Source organism: Mustelus asterias, chromosome 22, assembly GCF_964213995.1.
Source record: "Mustelus asterias chromosome 22, sMusAst1.hap1.1, whole genome shotgun sequence".
NCBI classification, from domain to species: domain Eukaryota; kingdom Metazoa; phylum Chordata; class Chondrichthyes; order Carcharhiniformes; family Triakidae; genus Mustelus; species Mustelus asterias.
In genome coordinates, this window is record NC_135822.1 from 69,728,330 (window position 1) to 69,748,566 (window position 20,237).

The 20,237-nt window shown below is 47.7% G+C and overlaps 1 protein-coding gene across 1 annotated transcript in view; it reads right to left on the minus strand.

The window, feature by feature from the left end:
* Nucleotides 1-20,237, minus strand: part of LOC144510172 (anthrax toxin receptor 1-like) — a 157,023-nt gene that overhangs the window by 59,891 nt on the left and 76,895 nt on the right. The window contains exon 13 of the mRNA XM_078239609.1: nt 17,005-17,043. Within this exon, the coding sequence (XP_078095735.1) occupies nt 17,005-17,043 (39 nt within the window). The remainder of the gene's footprint in view (nt 1-17,004; nt 17,044-20,237) is intronic.

The following is a 20,237-nucleotide window of genomic DNA, read 5'->3' on the forward strand; positions in this document are numbered from 1 at the left end:
CTGAAGTCTCAAAAACATCATACGTACATTGAAGGCTTAGCCAAGGTTTGCTGTCGGTCATTGCAGGAATAATAATTCTATATCAATCACGGGTTGTACGGAACAATTTCCTGTTTGGACACTTCAAGGAATCTATCCTCTAATCCCCCTTGTCACTGTTCTAAATCTCTGAGACTGATCTTATAAAGTATAAGGATTTGTGCCTTTGGCAAGACATCCAACTCCAGATTGCTCAGCGCACAATACTGTCACAGTCTTGGAAGGCTGAAGTTGCCTTGCTGAATGACATGGCCAGAGAGTCAAACAGGAGTCATTCGGCCCATCGTGCATGTGCTAGCTCTTTGAAAGGGCTATCAAACGAGTCCCATTCCCCCTGTCCATTTTTGATCATAGAATCTCTACAGGGCAGAAGAAGGCCACTTGTCCCATCGAGTTTGCACCGGCCACAATCCCACCCAGACCCCTAACCCCACAGCCCCATACATTTACCCTAGCTAGTCCTCCTGACACTAAGTGGCAACCTACCATGGGCAATCAATCTAACCCGCACATCTTTTGGACTGTGGGAGGAAACCGGAGCACCCGGGAGGAAACCCACGCAAGCACAGGGAGAACTTGCAAACTCCACACAGACAATGACCCAAGCTGGGAATCGAACCCAGGTCCCTGGCGCTGTGAGGCAGCAGCATTAACCACTGTGCCACCCTGCTGTCCAGCAATGTACAATTTTCTTATTTTCAAGTATTTACCCAATTTCTTTTTGATCACTGAATCTGTGTCCTCCACCTTTTTAGACAAAGCATTCCAGATCGGCACAACTCACAGCATAAAAACATTCCTCTTCATCCCGACCCCTGCTGCCCCCTCGGAACTTCTGCCAATTCTCTGAAGTTTGTGTTCCGTTGTTACTGACTCTCCTGCCACTGGAAACAATTGCTCCCCTTCTATCTTGTCAAAAGCGTTCACGAGTTTGGACACCTCCATTAAATCTCCCCTTAACCTTAGCTGCTTTCAGGAGAAAAATCCCAGCATCTCCAGTCTCTCCACATTAACAAAGAACAGTACAACACAGGAACAGGCCCTTCAGCCCTCCAAGTCTACGCCGATCATGATGCCTGCCTAAACTAAAACCGTACCCACTTATGGAGTGCGTATCCGTCCATTCCCGTCCTATTCATGTATTCATCTAGTTGCCCCTTAAATGCCGCTATTGTACCTGCTCCCACCACCTCCCCGGGCAGCGTGTTCCAGACATTCACCACCCTCTGTGTAAAAACAAAGCGAATTCCTTCATTCCTGATATCATCCTGTTAAAGACTCTCTGCAACTGGTCAAGTTCTTGGTGTCCTTCCCATTATGTGGTGTCCCAAAACTGGAAACTATGTCTTCACCTTTCTATTTAAAAATATATTTAATTAAAACAAGCATTTGACCCAACTGATTCATGTTGTGCAGAGTGGCCCAGTGGTTAGCACTGCTGCCTCAAAGCACCAGGGACCCAGATTCGATTCCCGGCCTTGGGTCACTGTCTGTGCGGAGTCTGCACGTTCTCCCCCTGTGTCTGCGTGGGTTTCCTCCCACACTCCGAAAGACGTGCTGCTTAGGTGCATTGGCCGTGCTAAACAGGCACCGGAGTGCGGCGACGAGGGGATTTACATTAACACTACAATGAAGTTACTACGAAAGCCTACTTTTGATACTAATAAACTTAAACTTATCCTGACAAAAAAAGGAACATAATCCCATGTGCCTGCCCTGTTTCAATACTCCTGTTATAACCTCATTTCTCACAAACATCTTTCAAACCTATTAAATTTGAACATCTCCAACTCTGGGAGTGTAGTGCACAATTTCACCAGCTTTCATATCAAAGGATTTCTCCCACTCTTCGTGTGAATTCTCTTCGATTTAATGTGGTTGTACGTTCCCTCGTTCTAGACCCCTCACTCACCAGGTGACAGTCTGGGTTTATCTACTTCGCATCATTCTTTCATTGTTTTAAACATTGAATCATGCTGCATTCCTGTCTATTCGAAAGAAGTCATGATGTGGAGATGCCGGCGTTTGACTGGGGTGAACACGGTAAGAAGTCTCACAACACCAGGTTAACTTTAACCTGGTGTTGTGAGACTTCTTACCGTATTCGAAAGAAAGCAGCTCATTTCTTCAGAACCATCGAACCCTTACAGTGCAGGAAGAGGCCATTCGGCCCATCGAGGCTGCACCCACTCTCCGAAAGAGCATCCCCACCCACGTCCTGCCCTCCGCCCTATCCCCGTAACCCTGCACATTTACCACGGACAATTGAACCCGGGTCCCTGGCGCTGTGAGGCAGCAGCGCTAACCCACTGTGCCACCGTGTTGCCCATCTTTGGACTTTGGGAGGAAACCGGAGCTAAATTGCCCTTAGTGTCAGGGGGTTTGGCAGGGTAAATATGTAGGGTTACGGGGATAGGGCCTGGATGGGATTGTTATTGGTGCAGGCTCGATGGGCCGAATGGCCTCCTTCCGCACTTTCGAGATTCTACGATGGTCTTGTCACAGATGCACCTCCCTCTATTTACATCATCTCACCATATCCACATATCTTGAATTCCTCTCAGAAAGAATTCATGCGCTTATCTAACTTCCCTTTAAATGCATCCAAATGATTTGATTCAATGCCAACTTATGGTCATGAGTTCCACATTCTTACTATAAATAAAAGCAAATTACTGCAAATTACTCTGACGCTGGAGTCATCCAGACTTGAAACGTTGGCTCTGTTCTCTCTCCACAGATGCTGTCAGACTTGCTGAGATTTTCCAGCATTTGTTCCACATTCTTATTTGATTTATTATTGTCACATGTGTTAGTATACAGTGAAAAGTATTGTTTCTTGCGCGCTCTACAGCCAAAACATACTGTTCATAGAGAAGGAAAGGAGAGAGTGCAGAATAGAACATAGAACATAGAACATTACAGCGCAGTACAGGCCCTTCGGCCCTCGATGTTGCACCGACCAGTGGTACCAATCTAAAGCTCCTCTAATCTACACGATTCCAATATCATCCATATGTTTATCCAATAACCACTTGAACGCTCTCAACGTTGACGAGTCCACCACTGCTGCAGGCAGGGCATTCCACGCCCTTACTACTCTGAGTAAAGAACCTACCTCTAACATCTGTCCTATATCTCTCACCCCTCAATTTAAAGCTATGTCCCCTCGTGCTAGCCAACACCATCCGAGGAAAAAGGCTCTCACTATCCACCCTATCTAATCCTCTGATCATCTTGTATGCTTCTATTAAGTCACTTCTGAATCATCTTCTCTCTACCGAAAACAACCTCAAGACCCTCAGCCTTTCCTCATACGATTTTCCCACCATACCAGGCAACATCCTGGTAAATCTCCTCTGCACCCTTACCAACACTTCCACATCTAGTAGTGTTACAGTCATAGCTAGGGTGTAGAGAAAGATCAGCTTAATGCGAGGTAAGTCCATTCAAAAGTCTGACGGCAGCAGGGAAGAATCTGTTCTTGAGTCGGTTGGAACGTGATCTCAGACTTCTGTATCTTTTTCCCGGCGGAAGGAGGTGGAAGAGAGAATGACCGGGGTGCGTGTGGTCCTTAATTACGCTGGCTGCTTTGCCGAGGCAGCGGGAAGTGTAGACAGAGTCAATGGATGGGAGGCTGGTTTGCGTGATGGATTGGGCTACATTCACGACCTTTTGTAGTTCCTTGCGGCCTTGGGCAGAGCAGGAGCCATACCAAGCTGTGATACAACCAGAAAGAATGCTTTCTATGGTACATCTGTAAAGGTTGGTGAGAGTCGTAGCTGACATGCCAAATTTCCTTAGTCTTCTGAGAAAGTAGGGGCGTTGGTGGGGCTTTCTTAACTATCGTGTCAGCATGGAGGGAACAGGACAGGTTGTTGATGATCTGGACACCTAAAAACTTGAAGCTCTCGACCCTTTCTACTTCGTCCCCATTGATGTAGACAGGGGCATGTTCTCCTTTATGCTTCCTGAAGTCGATGACAATCTCCTTCGTTTTGTTGACATCGACGAGAGATTATTGTTGCCGCACCAGTTCACCAGATTCTCTCTCTCATTCCTGTACTCCGTCTCGTCATTGTTTGAGATCTGACCCACTACGGTGGTGCCGTCAGCAAACTTGAAAATCGAATTGGAGGGGAATTTGTCCGCACAGTCATAGGTGTATAAGGAGTATAGTAGGGGGCTGAGAACACAGCCTTGTGGGGCACCGGTGTTGAGGATTATTGTGGAGATGTTGTTGCCTTTCCTTACTGATTGTGGTCTGAGAGTTAGGAAGTTCAGGACCCAGTTGCAGAGGGAGGTGCCGAGGCCCAGGCTACGGAGTTTGGAGATGGGTTTCGTGGGAATAATAGTGTTGAAGGCGGAGCTGTAGTCAATAAATAGGAGTCTGACATAGGTGTCCTTGTTATCTAGGTGTTCCAGGGTTGAGTGCAGGGCCAGGGAAATGGCATCTGCTGTGGACCTGTTGCGGTGATAGGCAAACTGTAGTGGATCCAGGTAGTCCGGGAGGCTGGAATTGATTCGTGCCATGACTAACCTTTTGAAGCATTTCATAATGATGGGTGTCAGAGCCACCGCCTGATAGTCATTAAGGCACGCTGCTTGGTTTTTCTTAGGTACCGGGATGATGGTCGTCTTCTTGAAGCAGATAGGGACCTCAGGTTGTTGTAAAGAGAGGTTGAAGATGTCTGTGAATATCTCCACCAGCTGATCCACGCAGGATCTGAGTGCACGTCCGGGTACCCCGTCCGGGCCAGTTGCTTTCTGTTGACCTTCAAGAAAGCTGCAATGGAGACCCCAGATACAGATTCATCCAGGGCTTCCAGGGTGGAGGGCATGCTCTCGCTGACCTCTTGCCCAAAACGGGCGTAGAATGCATTGAGCTCATCAGGGAGGGGTGCGTTGGAGCCGGCGATTTTAGATGTCTTTATCTTGTAGCCTGTTATGTCTTGCAGACCTTGCCATAGTCGGCGGGGGTCGGTGTGGCTAGCCTGGGACTCTAGCTTGGTCTGGTATTGTCTTTTGGCATCTTTGATGGATCTCCTTAGATCGTATCTGGCTTTCTTGTACAGGTCAGTGTCGCCTGACTTGAACACCTCAGACCTGACCCTTGTCAGGATGCTTGTCCTCTGCAAATGGAAGTTTCTCCAAGTGTTGTCCAACCACCATTGAATGTAACTTGTACTGAGTTTCTCTTCATTTCAATTCTATCTGTCTAGAAGTAGACCCTGCGGTTTGCTTACTCTTTTATTCTGCAACCTCATTAACCTGTGCAGCTACTTGGAGATACCTATGTGTCTCTGTGCCAGGTCCCTGTGCTCCTCTCCACATACAGAGTATAGACACTTATTTTCCAAGGAGCACTTTGGACTCCCTGCTCTTCCGAACACAGTATATCATCCCACACCCTTCCACATCAAAGTTCAATTGATTTGATTTATTATTGTATTGGAATACAGTGAAAAGTATTGTTTCTTGTGCGCTACGCAGACAAAGCACACCGTTCATAGAGTACATAGGGGAAAAGGAAAGTAGAGGGTGCAGAATATATAGTGTTACAGTCATAGCTAGGGTGTAGAGCAAGATCAGCTCAATGTGTGATAGGACATTAAAAGTCCAATGGCGGCAGGGAAGAAGCTGTTCTTGAGTCAGTTGGTATGTGACCTCAGACTGTTTTATTTTTATTCATTCGTGGGACATGAGCGTCGCTGGCTGGGTCAGCATTTATTGCCCATCCCTAGTTGCCTTTGAACTGAGTGGCTTGCTTGGCCATTTCAGAGGGCAGCTGAGAGTCCACCACATTGCTGTGGCTCTGGAGTCACATGTTGGCCAGACCGGGTAAGGACGGCAGAATTCCTTGCCTAAAGGACATTAGTGAAGCAGATGGGTTTTTCCGACAATTGGCAATGGTTTCATGGTCATCAGTAGATTCTTAATTTTTTAAAGATATTTTTTCTTGTATTCAAATTCCACCAGCTGCTGTGGCAGAATTCGAACCCTGGTTCCCTAGAACATTAGTCAAGTTTCTGGATTAATATTCTAGTTAATTACTCTAATTAGCCGAGTTTCTGGATTAATACTCCCATCCATTGACTGTCTACACTTCCCGCTGCCTCGGCAAAGCAGCCAGCATAATTAAGGACCCCACACACCCCGGACATTCTCTCTTCCACCTTCTTTCGTCGGGAAAGATACAAAAGTCTGAGATCACATACCAACCGACTCAAGCTTCTTCTCTGCTGCCATCAGACTTTTGAATGGACCTACCTTACATTAGGTGACCTTTCTCTACACCCTAGCTATGGCTGTAACATTACTTTCTGCACTCTCTCGTTTCTATCTCTATGAACGGTATGCTTTGTCTGTATAGCGCGCAAGAAACAATAGTTTTCACTGTATACTAATACATGTAGCAATAATAAATCAAATCTAGTGATGACATCACTAGGCCATTACTGCACTTTTAATTGCTAACTGCATGTCCATTCTGGGAGTAATGAGGTTCAGGAGGGCTTCTTTGCCATTGCCTGGGAGAGGCAGTGGGGGAGCGAGGGTTTGGGCAGAGAAAACTGAGCTGGATTTAAGCAAAAAAAAATAGATGGAATTTCCTAACCATTTGCCTGAAAATTAAGTTTTTCAAGATGTTTTGGAACTGGGTTTTGTGATTAGATCTATTGTGAGGTAGGTCATCACAACACATCGTTTGTCATGAAATTGTGCCCAAGTGTTTGCAGCGATTGCTTTGTGAGTGGTTTGGTAATAAACACACATCATTAACTGATGGCACAGTGTGTTCCTGGCCTGGATGGCGACATTATTGTTTGTTTCGAACCACATTCTGTGTGCCAGGAGGGACACGTGGGTGGTCCTGTGGTGTCGTGTTGAGGCTGTTATTCTGTACACTGGAACTGCTGGTGGTACCCCTGCTCTGCAGCGAAACCTGGACTGTGTATCACTGTGCAAGGGAGGGGGCTAGAGACAGTTCCTCAGCAATGCCTCCTCCGTATCCTCTGGATTCAATGGGAGGACCACCGGGTGATTTGATTTATCATTGTCACGTGTATTAGTATACAGAGAAAAGTATTGTTTCTTGCTCACTGTAGAGACAAAGCATACTGTTCATAGAGAAGGGAAGGAGAGAGTGCAGAATGCAGTGTTACTGTCATAGCTATGGTGTGGAGAAAAAGCAACTTCGTGCAAGGTAGGTCCATTCAAAAGACTGATGGCAGCAGGGAAGAAGCTGTCTGGTTGGTACGTGACCTCAGACTTTTGTATGTCTTTCCTGACAAAAGAAGGTGGAAGAGAGAATGTCCGGGGTGCGTGGGGTCCTTAATTATGCTGGCTGCTTTGGGGAAACAGCGGGAAGTGTAGACAAAGTCAATGGATGGGAGGCTGGTTTGCATGATGGATTGAACGCCAGTGTTTTCCTGTAGCCTGCTCCACAAGGATTCATATAAAACCTGTGCAAAATCTCAGGGGAGGCAATGGCTTAGTGGTATTATTGTTAGACTATTCACCGATAAACTCAGCTTATGAACCCAGGACCTGGGTTCAAATCCCACCACGGCAGATAGTGGAATTTGAATTTCAACGCAAAAAATATCTGGGATTAAGACACCATTGCCGATTGTCGGAAAAACCCATCTGGTTCACTAATGACCTTTAGGGAAGGAAATCTGCCGTCCTTACCCGGTCTGGCCTACATGTGACTCCAGAGCCACAGCAATGTGGTTGACTCTCAACTGCCCTCTGAAATGGCCGAGCAAGCCATTCAGTTGTATCAGTTGACTATAATGTACCAAGAAGCCAGCTCACCACCTATACCTTCTCAAGGGCAACTACTGATGGGCAATAAACACTGGACAGCCAGCAACGCCCATGTCCCATGAATGAAGAAAAGAACATCAACTAGAAAGGGGAGGACACTGTGTCTGAATGACTGGAAAGCATCTTCCCCACCAGGTCCTGTTTTCTCAACATCTCTAATGGACAAGGTTCCAGAGGAGGACAAAGAAAATGTTACAAAGACACTCTGTAGCTCACCGTACTGGGAAGACCTCACTGCCAACCCATCAAGCTGCATCCGACTTGAAGTCCAATGAAGAGGCAGAACGGACAGACAGAGGGAGAGATAGCAAATCCCGAATTGCAGATCCCACTGCCGCAATGGGAATTCCCCTGGACACCGGCGAGCCCAGAGAATCCTGCCGCTAGCAAACAAAGTGCTGCCTCCCACCAGCGGGAAGCACGTGGCTGGGAGGCCGCAGAATCTCACCCGATATTCATAGAATCCCTACAGTGAAGAAGGAGGCCATTTGGCCCATCGAATCTACACTGACCACAATCCCACCCAGGCCCTATTTCCGTAACCCCACATATTTACCCTTCTAATCCCCCTGACTCTAGGGTCAATTTAGCACGGCCAATCAACCTAACCCGCACATCTTTGGAGGAAACCGGAGCACCCGGAGGAAAGCCACGCAGACACGAGGAGAATGTGCAAACTCCACACAGACAGTGACCCAAGCCGGCAATTGAACCCAGGTTTCTGGCGCTATGAGGCAGCAGTGCGAACCAGTGTGCCAACCCAGGTGATCGACCAGTCACTGATACAGAGACATCACAGCGCGGGGAGATCACAGTCACGGAATACAGAGGTGAAAGGAAAGGGTTTTTTTGAATAACTCCGAGGTTTACAGTATGTGATGTGTGATTACGCATATGTGCATTATACCTTCCATACGTAAGCAAGGCCTGTGTCGAGAAAACAATGTATTTCACAAAGGCTAAGATATGAAAATGAAGGGGGATACACGGCCTTTAACTGCGGACAGTGGTCTGGGGTTTTAAGGAGTGCAACTGCTCTGTATAGTGGGTAAAAGCCAAGAAATACCTCTGAGCTTCCTTGCTGCGGGACCGAGCGGCTGGAGTTAGCGTGTGTGCTGCTGAATGATTGTACACACTGATTTAGAAACCTCTTCACACAGCGAGGAATGGTTAAGGTCTGGAATGTGCTGCCTGAGAGTGCAGTGGGGGCAGGTCCCGCCCTAGCTTTCAGGAGAGAGCTAGGTTATTCTCAGGAAAGGAAGGAAGTTTGTACAGGGGAAAAGACAGGAGAACGACATTTAGTGAACTGCTCACTCAGAGAGCCGGCACGGAACCGATGGGCAGAACGGCCTTGTTACTTGCTGTAACGATTCTGTGATTCTTACATTTGTGCGTGTGGGCCGCGCTGGCAAGGCTGCAGTTTAATGCCCACTCCTCACCCTCCTTGAGAAGGTGGCGGTGTATAGTGGAAGGGTCTGGTGCATAAAGGGTTAATGTGGGATTGGGTACAGGCCCGCCTACTCAGTGATGTAAGAAGGCACATGACCGAAGGTCGGTGTGATGTTGGCCAGAGACTTGATAAGACCGAGGATGGAGATAGCCCCTTGCCTCTGCTCTTTACTGTCTACATGTATGTACATCATTACAAGTAGGTTAAAATGACTTGCTGTTGACAGACACTGTGGCACAGTGGTTAGCACTGCTGCCTCACAGCACCAGGGATCTGGGTTCAATTCCGGCCTTGTTCTATACGGGGCTTGCAAGTTCTCCCCATGTCTGTGTGGGGTTTCCTCCGGGTGCTCCAGTTTCCTCCCAAACTCCAAAGGATGTGCAAGTTAGGTGGATTAGCTATGTTAAATTGCTCCTTAGTGTCCCAGGATGTGTGGGTTAGGGGGAATAGCAGGGTAAATACGTGGGGCTACGGGGATAGGACTCTGTAAGATGCTCTGTTGGAAAGTCGGTGCAGACTCGATGGACCAAATGGCCCGCTTCTGAACTGCAGGGATTCTATGATTCAATGACACGTTCTGTAAACAACATCGGTGATTCGCCATCTTGAACCACTGCTGTCCATGTGGGTGAAGACACACATAGTAATGGTCAGTAGAGTTCCAGGATTCTGACCAAGCCACAGTGAAGAAGCAATCATGGGGGATGCAATAAGTCTTCGGAGGCAGAAGTCCCTTCACCAAAATCCCTTTATTTACAATTCCAACAGCAGAACGCAGAGTTCTACCACTGAGCAGTCTACCTAAAGGAGTCCCAGAGGAACTGACACTCCCGGTTAAATACAAGGAAAAGACTCCCTGATTAGCCCATCAATTAACTTCCTTAACCAGGGAGTCCAGATTCCAATAGGCCAACCTGAATGGCCTGATTGAAGTCATTACGGAGGATGGCAGATATGTGTGAACCCACTGCTATGTGGCTCTTCAGCAAGGATTATTCTTGAGATATTTTATCCCCTTTGTATATAATGTTGAAGGAGAGAGTGCAACTGCAATGATTGGTAATGGAATTCAAAGAGAGAACAACTATGGAGCCAAGGCGACGATACGCCCATAATCGAAAGAGAAAATTCCGCTTTCATTTACTGAACCGAGTTCAGATTCTCCATGAAGAAAGGTTAGGCACAGTGGACTTGTTTCCACTGGTGTTTAGAAGGGTGAGGGGGTGACTTGATTGACGTATATAAGACCCTGGATGTGTTGACAAAATCGACATGGAAAGGATGTGGATGAGTCCAGAGCTAGGAAGGCTCTGTGTTAAAATTAGGAATCGCCCTTTCAGGATAGAGATGAGGAGAAGTTCTCTCTCTCAGAGGCTTCTGTGACTTTGGGACTCTCTGCCTCAGAAGGTGCTGGAGACGGGGTGGGGAGCTCATTGAGTATTTTTATGGTGGAGATAGATAGATTCTTATTGGGCATGGGAGGTAGATGGGAATGTAGAACTTGAAACAGAAACAGATGAGCCATGATCTTATTGCATGGCAGAGCAGGTTCAAGAGACCTCTTTCTGCTCCTGTTGCATATGTTTGCATGTTTCTGGACCATAGGCTCTGGGTTACCAATCCAACAACATAACGGCACGGTGGCACAGTGGTTAGCTCTGCTGCCTCAACGCCAGGGACCTGAGTTCGATTCCGGTCTTGGGTCACTGTCTGTGCAGAGTCTGCACATTCCCCGTGTCTGCGTGGGTTTCCTCCGGGTGCTCTGGTTTCCTCCCACAAGATGTGATCAGACGTAATAAAAGCAAGATGCAGAAGGACCAGGGCCCAAGGCTGATGGACCCTCTGCTATTCAGACCCAGCCCACAGGGAAGCTCTGTATCGTGCCTTCGAGTATTGTAGTGAACCATAGATGGTTACCACTATGGGTACTTGTACATATGTTATTCTTGTTACTGTTGGGGTTAGGGTTGGGGTGTTCCACCTGTTAGCATTGTTCTGTGGTACACTCCGTTTGGCCCCGCCTTCTTACAGGGGTATAAAGGTCACTGCTACTTCCTAGTAGCCCTTAGTCTGGGATAGTATTGTTAAGCAGTATGCTCTATTCTTGTTGTGAATAAAAGCCTTTATTCTCGGGTACGACCTTGTCTCCCGTGTGGATCAATCGTGCATCAAGTATCGAAACTGAAGATTTGTCTGCAAAGAATGGATTTCCAATTTCACTATACCTCCAGCGCAAAGGAAAAATTTCCGCTCGCTCGCTCTCCACCCGCCCCCCCCCCCAATGTGAGTTAGATCTGGAAACGTTCCCCCCAAAAGAAAACAGAAATGAACTTGAGCCTTGGTGTGGAAACCTGCAGTCAAATTGCTTTTGGAAGCTGTCTGCAGTGGATAGGAAGCAGTGCAGATTTCCGTGCGAGACTCGGGCTGCTGCTGTTGCTAAGAGTTTTGTGCTCGACGACAAATCCTTCAGATTACACGCATCATTAAACTTTCATGGAGAAATCTCTTTGCCCAAAGCAGTGTGAGAATGAGGAATGCACGGCCATTAGGAGCATTTGAAGAGAGTAGCGTAAACGCATTTAAAGGGAAGTCAGATAAGTTCATGAGGGAGGCGCTGGGGAAGAGATGATTGTGTAGAGTGTAAAATGTTGGGCTGGGTCACATTTCTGCTGAAAAGAGAAGACGGAGGGGTGACCTAATAGAGTCTTTAAAATGATGGAGTTGCGGCACAGTGGTTAGCACTGCTGCCTCACAGCGCCAGGAACAAAGAACAAAGAAAATTACAGTACAAGAACAGGCCCTTCGGCCCTCCAAGCCTGCACCGACCATGCTGCCCAACTGAACTAATACCCCCTACCCTTCCGGGGACCATGTCCCTCTATTCCCATCCTATTCATGTATTTTTCCAGACGCCCCTTAAAAGTCACTACCGCATCCGCTTCCACTACCTCCCCCAGCAGCGAGTTCCAGGCACCCACCACTCTCTGTGTAAAAAATCTGCCTCGTACATCTCCTTTGAACCTTGCCCCTCGCACCTTAAACCTGTGCCCCCTAGTAATGGACTCTTCCACCCTGGGAAAAAGCTTCTGACTATCCAACTCGGGTTCAATTCCCGGCTTGGGAATTGCATGTGTTCTCCCAGTGTCTGCATGGGTTTCCCCTGGTGCCCTGGTTTCCTCCCACAATCCAGGGGTGACCTGATAGAAGTTTACAAGATTATAAGTGGCATGGACAGAGTGGATAGTCAGATGCTCTTTCCTAGGGTAGAAAAGTCAAGCACTAGGGGACATAGGGGGGTTCTCAGATTTATAAAATTCTAACAGGGCTAGACAGGATAGATGCAGGGAGGATATTCCCGACGGTGGGGGAGTCCAGAACCAGGGGTCACAGTCTGAGGATACAAGATAGACCATTTAGGATGGAGGTGAGGAGACATTTCTTCACCCAAAGAGTGATGAGCCTGTGGAATTCAGTACCACAGGAAGTAGTTGGTACCAAAACATTGAATGTATTCAAAAGGAAGCTGGATATAGCACTTGGGGTGAATGGGATCAAAGGTCATGGGGTGAAAGCAGGATTGGACTATTAAATTGGACGATCAGCCATGATCGTGATGAATGGTGGAGCAGGCCCGATGGGCTGAATGGCCTCCTCCTGCTCCTATCTTCTATGTTTCTATGCTTCCCCCCATGGAGTTTGATTGGTTGCAGTTCAACCATGATCCCTTGGATCAAGGAGCTGAATGCCCAAGGCTTTGTCCAGTGTCTCTTTGAGAATGTGGGGAGCAGAGACGAGAGGGTCAGGTACAAACTCCTGAACAAAGCATGGAAAATGTTACGCTAATGAACGAGAGGAGGATACATCATTTACAAGACGCTGTAATAGATTATTGTGGTACACGCCACATAAAAGGACCTTGTCAGTGTGTTTCTCATTATGTTAGCAAGACGTTTCTCAGCCCAGAAATGGACACAAAAGCCATGTGGAACTTTAACTTGCAGCTTTGACCAGCATGTTTACAACTCTGCTAATGATGAGTTCTCTTGTAATGAATACTGGTAATCTCATGGTCACTGTATTGGGTGTAATACGAATGGAAAGCATTAAACTGACATTGTTTCTTTCTTTGTGAGTTTGTTTCAAAGGGATCTAGACACGAATGATCTGATAAAAACATAACACAGCTTCATCCTATTGAACCTCACAGGCATCCACAGAGCAAGTGAAGGGCCCAATCTTTAAGGAAATATCAAGTAGAATACAGCCAGAGTGGACTCCTTAATTTTACCGAATCGCGGAATTGACACAGCGTGGAATCATAGAATCCCTACAGTGCAGAAGAGGCCTTTTCCCCCCGTAACCCCGCACATTTACCATGGCTAATCCACCTAACCTGCACTTCTTTGGAGACCATTCTGCCCATTGCACTCGAAATTCATGTCAGCAAGTTCCAGGTCATCATTAGACAGTCGCCAAGGCTGCATGGTGGCACAGTGGGTTCGCACGGCTGCCTCATGGCGCCAGGGACGCGGGTTCAATTCCCGGCTTGGGTCACTGTCTGTTTGTGCGGCACCTGCACGTTCTCCCCGTGTCTGCGTGGATTTCCTCCCACAGTCCAAGAGACGTGCGGGTTAGATGCATCGGCCATGCTAAATTCTCCCCCAGTGTACCCGAACAGGCACCGAAGTGTGGCGACTAGGGGATTTTCACAGTGACTTCATTGCGGTGTTAATGTAAGCCTACTTGTGACACTGTAAATAAACGAGGCTGGGCAATATTGCGTATGGCAGACACAACACATTAATCCATGATGAAACAAGTTGCCCTCAGGCACTGCTTGGGATAATAGCTCTTGATAAAATGCCAGTAACTCTGACTGACTTCACAGTGCGTGTCCCGTCCTATCAGCCGCAGTCACACAGGAGCTTGGAGCTGACTGCTAACCTGTGACCCTGTCAGGTAAAAAACAACAATGGAGGCAGGCTTGTGCAGAAACAGCGAATGAGAAAAGATGACCTGATGAATTAGGAGCAGGTGTAGGCCACTCGGCCCCTTGAACCTGCTCCACCATTCAATAAGACCATTGGCTGCTCTGATTGTAACCTCAGCCCCACATTCCCGCCTGCCCCCGATAACCTTTCACCCCCGTGTTAACAAGAACCTATCTAGCTCTGCTATTCAAAGACTCTGCTTCCAATGCCCTTTGAGGAAGAGATTCCCAGAGACTCATGCAGAGCTCAGATGAAGGTGATTCTACAAGAGCTGTCCACGTTATTTCCAGTATCCCACTCTTCCTTTGTAACCTTTAATAAACTTGTTTATCTTCAAATACTTATCAGTTTAATTCACTCTCGAACATTATGACATGACTTTTCTTTGTCAGACAATTATATCGCCCCTCTTCCAGTCTCATCATTCAATCCCACCCCCACACTACTCCAAACACTCAGGATTATCACACTTAACATTCAAAACAAAGTATTGGCGTGTAGTTTCCTACCAAACTTTGTTTGCTGCCTGCTCTCCAAGAGAGATGTGATCAGACGTAATAAAAGCAAGATGCAGAAGGACCAGGGCCCAAGGCTGATGGACCCTCTGCTATTCAGACCCAGCCCACAGGGAAGCTCTGTATCGTGCCTTCGAGTATCGAAACCATAGATCTGTCTGCAAAGAATGGATTTCCAATTTCACTACACCTCCAGCGCAAAGGAAAGATTTCCTCTCGCTTGCTCTCCACCCCACCCCCCCGCCCCATGTGAGTTCGATATGGAAACGTTCCCCCCAAAAAACGAGAATTGAACTTGAGCCTGGGTGTGGAAACTTGCAGTCAAATCGCTTTTGGAAGCTGTCTGCAGTGGATAGGAAGCAGTGCAGATTTCCGTGCGAGACTTGGGCTGCTGCTGTTGCTAAGAGTTTTGTGCTTGACGACAAAGCATCTTTTCAGAGAAAAGATTTCCCCTCACCTCTGTCTTAAATTAGTGACCCCTTATTTTTAAACAGTGATGCCTCATTCTAGACTCTCCCACAGAAGGAAGCATCCTCTCCACGAAGGTAACGTAGATGTTTGGGAGCACAGCATGACAGCTGCAGTAGTTTTAGCCATTAAAAGGTATTGGGAAGGAACTTGCAAAGCAAAGGTTGCTGGGATACTTGACATGTGCTTAGCCGAGACAAAGGACACAACAAAAAAATAGCCCAAACCAGCCCGTAGCAGTTTTGAACCCAGTATCGATTGGTAGCTAGGTGCCAGTCATTAGGATGCTAAGTAAGGAGGGGATCTATAAGATGAATCACTTGTGAGGCCGGCACAGTGGTTAGCACTGCTGCCTCACAGCGCCAGGGACCCGGGTTCAATTCCGGCGTCGGGTGACTACCTGTGTGGAGTTTGCACATTCTTCCCGGGACAAAGAACAAAGAAAATTACAGCACAGGAACAGGCCCTTCGGCCCTCCAAGCCTGCACCGACCGTGCTGCCCGACTGAACTAAAATCCCCTACCCTTCCGGGGACCATACGCTTCTATTCCTATTCCATGTCTGCGTGGGTTTCCTCCGGGTGCTCCGGTTTCCTCCCGCAGTCTAAAGATGTGCAGGTTAAGTAGATTGGCCGTGGTAAATTGCCCCTTTAACTTCAGGGAGATTAGCAGGGTAAATACGTGGCGTTACGGGGATCGGGCCTGGGTGGGATTGCTGTTGGTGCGGGCTTGATGGGCCAAAAGGCCTCCTTCTGCACCGTAGAGACTCTAAGATTCTGTGACAGCAACTGGAGATAACAAGATATCAGCCATTTGAATGCCAAGATACACAGCAAAACGGGACAGTTGGTCAAAGGTACTCGACACCGATTGTAATAGATTCTCAGCCTACGTTACCCGGAACACATCTTCAGTTGCAAAATGACAGGGACTAAATGTATAAAAGGCAACATGACAACTCAGAAGTGCAGACTTAGATTGTTCTGTCAAAGGGACATGCAGACTCGAAACGTTAACTCTGTTTCTCTCTCCACAGATGCTGCCAGACCTGCTGAGATTTTCCAGCGTTTTCTGTTTTTATTGCTGATTTTGATTAACCCCAGGCTCTTCCTGCATTCGTTTGAATAAGCTATCAAAAACCATACCTGATTCACCAAGGTGTTTGTGAATTTCACTGCAACACACCCTCATATGTCAGTAACTTGAAACTTGGCAACATTAAACATCAACGCTTCGGTTCAACGCCTTCATCACTGGCGTGTAATGGACATTTCAAATGCACTGGGCTTCTCCTTTCATCCTCCCTCTCTTGAGGTCGGGGGCGGAGGGGGGGAATTTCCCGAGCATGCAAATTGTGGGAGAAATCTGCAGAGCGGTCCCTCATTCCCCAACCAAGCCCGAATTGGGGAATTGTCCCCTGCTCCCCGCCCCCCCCCCCCCCCAAAGACCGAACGCAACCCGTCCTCTGAAACATTCTCACCCAACCACCAAGCGTAGAACTCTCTACCTCTCTCAGTTTACAACAACACTTTCCCCCCAGAACCAAACCACAAAGCTCGAATCACAACATTGCCATTCCTGAATGATTCTCTCCAACCCAGGTGTTGAGCCCCTCAGTGGACATTGGAGTCCCTTCACCCAGGTAGTCAAAAGAGTTTAAAAAGACTGGGATGCGTCTGCAAATACACAGGAAGAGAGAGTGAAGCACTTACTTCATCGTCCGAGGGTGGTGGAGGGGGCTCTTTAATAATCTGAAAGGAGAGCAAGAGAGGGAACATGAATTACAAACAGGCTGTGATAGTTGCACATTACAAGATATTGAGTAAATGCTTGGTGTGATGTGAAGCCAAGTAATTTCAGCCCCTGCTGTGTCTAACAACAGCGCACGAGCTTAATGAGACTGTTTCACACTTTCTTTTCAAAGCATCTGTCCCAATTTAGCAGGCATTGTTGGTGTTGACTGATGTTGTGTTGATTTACATTGGCGATCTGCCCTTTTGAACAAATGTACTATTGTAACTCTGGCATGCCGGCTAGCTTTGCCATCTTCCACGTGTGCAGTCTAGCTCCTGTTCCCTGGGCAATGACTGGTGCTGAGAAAAATCGGCATAGGGGGATACCTCACTCCGCCACATGGACTCAGTATCATAGAACCCCTACAGTCCAGGAGGCGGCAATTTGGCTCACCGAGTCTGTACCGACCACAATCCTACCCAGGCCCTATTCCCGTCACCCCACACATTTACCCTGCTAATCCCCTTGACACCAGAATCAATTTAGCATGGCCAATCAACCTAAACCGCACATCTTCAAGGCAGCTCACCTCTACCATCACCTTCTCAAAGGCAATTAGGGATGGGCAAATAGGTTCAAAGTCATGGACAGCATGGTGGCACGGTGGTTAGTACTGCTGCCTCGGGGCTCCAGGGACCCGGGCTCGATTCCGGCCTTGGGTGACTGTGCAGAGTCTGCACGTTCTCCCTTAGTCTGCGTGGGTTGCCTCTGGGTTCTCCAGTTTCTTCCCCAGTCAGAAAGATGGACAGGTTAGGTGGATTGGCCATGCTAAATTGCCCCTTAGTGTCCCACGATGTGTAGGATAGATGGATTAGCTATGGTAAATGTGTGGGGTTAGAGGGATAGGGTAGGGGAGAGGGCCTGGGTCAGAGAGTCAGTGCAGACTCGATGGGCTGAATTGCCTCTTCTGTACTATAGGCATTCTATGATTCAGGAAGGTGTGAATCATTTCAACATGACACTTTTAAGCATATATGTGTGTCATTAAGCATAAGATCATCTCTAATCTACAGGTGAGTTGGGAATATTTCATAACCCACTCAACTCTCCAGCCATTTTTCACCAAAGTTGTGGGGTAAAAGGGGTAGTAACCTCTGCGCAAAGGTTCTCTTTTCCTTTCAATGATGTGCAGGTGAGTTGGATTGGCCATGGTAAATGCACGGGGTTACGGGCATTGGGCAGAGGGGAGGGCTTGATGGGATGCTCTTTTTGGAGAGTCTGGGCAGATTCGATAGGCTGAATGGCCTCCTTCTGCACTGTAGAGATTCTATGGTTCTTTCCTAGTCCCAACTGGACTTTTTTGCTCAGGGAAGCAAAAGTGCGAGGACATTTGGCCCACTGGTTTGTGCTATCTCCTTGCTACTCAATTAGTCCTACTCCCCTTGTTTTCCTCAGAGCCCAGAAAATTTGTCCTCTCTCTGCCCTTTTCCTTCCCTCCAATAGTTCCATTGGCATCACCACGGGGTCATCCAATGGGAATATGACCATGCGTTACAAACTCCCCGAAGAGTGGCTACCACTCAGGGTCCAGGTCCATGCACACAATGTGCTCGCATTTCACAGAGGAGATTCACTGGACCGGTATCAGGGAGGTTACGTGGAGAGACGGGAGCATCTGTTTTTTTTTCTCCTCAACATGGTGGAGAGGTTCAAGAGTTGATTTGGTCGCGGTATTCAAAATCATCAAAGGTTGCGCTAGAGTCACTAAGGTGAAAGTGTTTCCAGAGGTAGAAGGCTCAGTAACCTGAGGAGACAGATGAGGGACGGCACAGTGGTTAGCACTGCTGCTCCACAGTGCCAGGGACCCGGGTTCAATTCTGGCCTGGGGGGTCACTGTTTGTGTGGAGTTTGCACGTTCTCTCCATGTTTGCGTGGGTTTCTTCCAGGTGCTCCGCAGTCGAAAGATGTGCAGGTTAGGTGGGTTGGCCATGCTAAATTGTTCCATAGTATCAGGGGATTGGCAGGGTAAATACGTAGGGCTACGGGGATAAGGCCTGGGTGGGATTGTTGTTGGTGCAAGCTCGATGGGTCAAATGGCCTCTTTCTGCACCATAGGGATTCTATGATTTAAGGTGATCGGGAGCCAGAAACAACAAGAGGCCTTTTCTTTTACACAGCAAGTCGTGATCTTGAATGCAGTGCCTGAAAGGGAATTGGATATATCGTGAAGGAAAATACTTAGAGCAATGGGGACTGAATAGTGGATGGGACTAATTGGATGGTTATTTCCAGAGCCAGGACAGATACAATGGGCCAAATGGCCTCCTTGCCTGCTGTACCTGATCTTCCTCCTTTGAATGTCGTATTCCATCCTATTTTGACCCTAAGCAACAGAGCTCATTTTGATGGATTCTTCCAAGTGGACCTTCGAAGTCAGGTTCTTGGGGCAGAGCCCAGGCCATTTATGGGATAAAAGCATTGCTGACGAGGCCAGCATTTATTACTCATTCCTAATTTCCCCTGGAGAAGTGGTGGTGAGGCGTCTTTTCGAAACACTGCAGACCATGTGGTGTAGGTACATTCACAGTTGCTTCCCACCCACCCCTTTGATTTCAACACAGAATTATTCATCTGCTTAGCCCTTGGCTTCTGCTCCTCGCACTGTTGGGAATGTAATACCTGATGAAAGCAACCAAGTTGCTTCCAGCTCATTGAGTTGACAGAGAAGATACTTGAGCTCTGGACCCACCAGTTAAGATGTTTGGGTCCAGCCAACCAATTGTTGATCCTGTCTGTGGAACTGAAGTGACTCTGAATCTAGCCACACGGTACCTGGAACATCATTGGAAATGTGACGACTGAAGGTGAGACAAAAGCACTTTGATCTGTTGCCCAGACATTGTTTTGACCGTAGCTTGGGTTCTCCAAGTTTTCCAAAGCCTGCTTTCTTGAGCTAATATAACAAAGTCCCGCGACAATCCCACGTAGCTTTTTTCTCCATATGGCACACTTGTTTCGTGAGTTCAGACAATTAATTTGTGTCTCGCTCAGTAATGGGCAAAGTATGTCTCACATAATCATAGAGTCCCTACAGTGCAGAAAGAGGCCATTCAGCCCATTGAGTCTGCACTGACTATCCAACAGAGCATCTTTCAATTCAAGATGGCGCCAGGGCGGGGCAACTTCTTGTGAGCTATCCCCAACATACCCT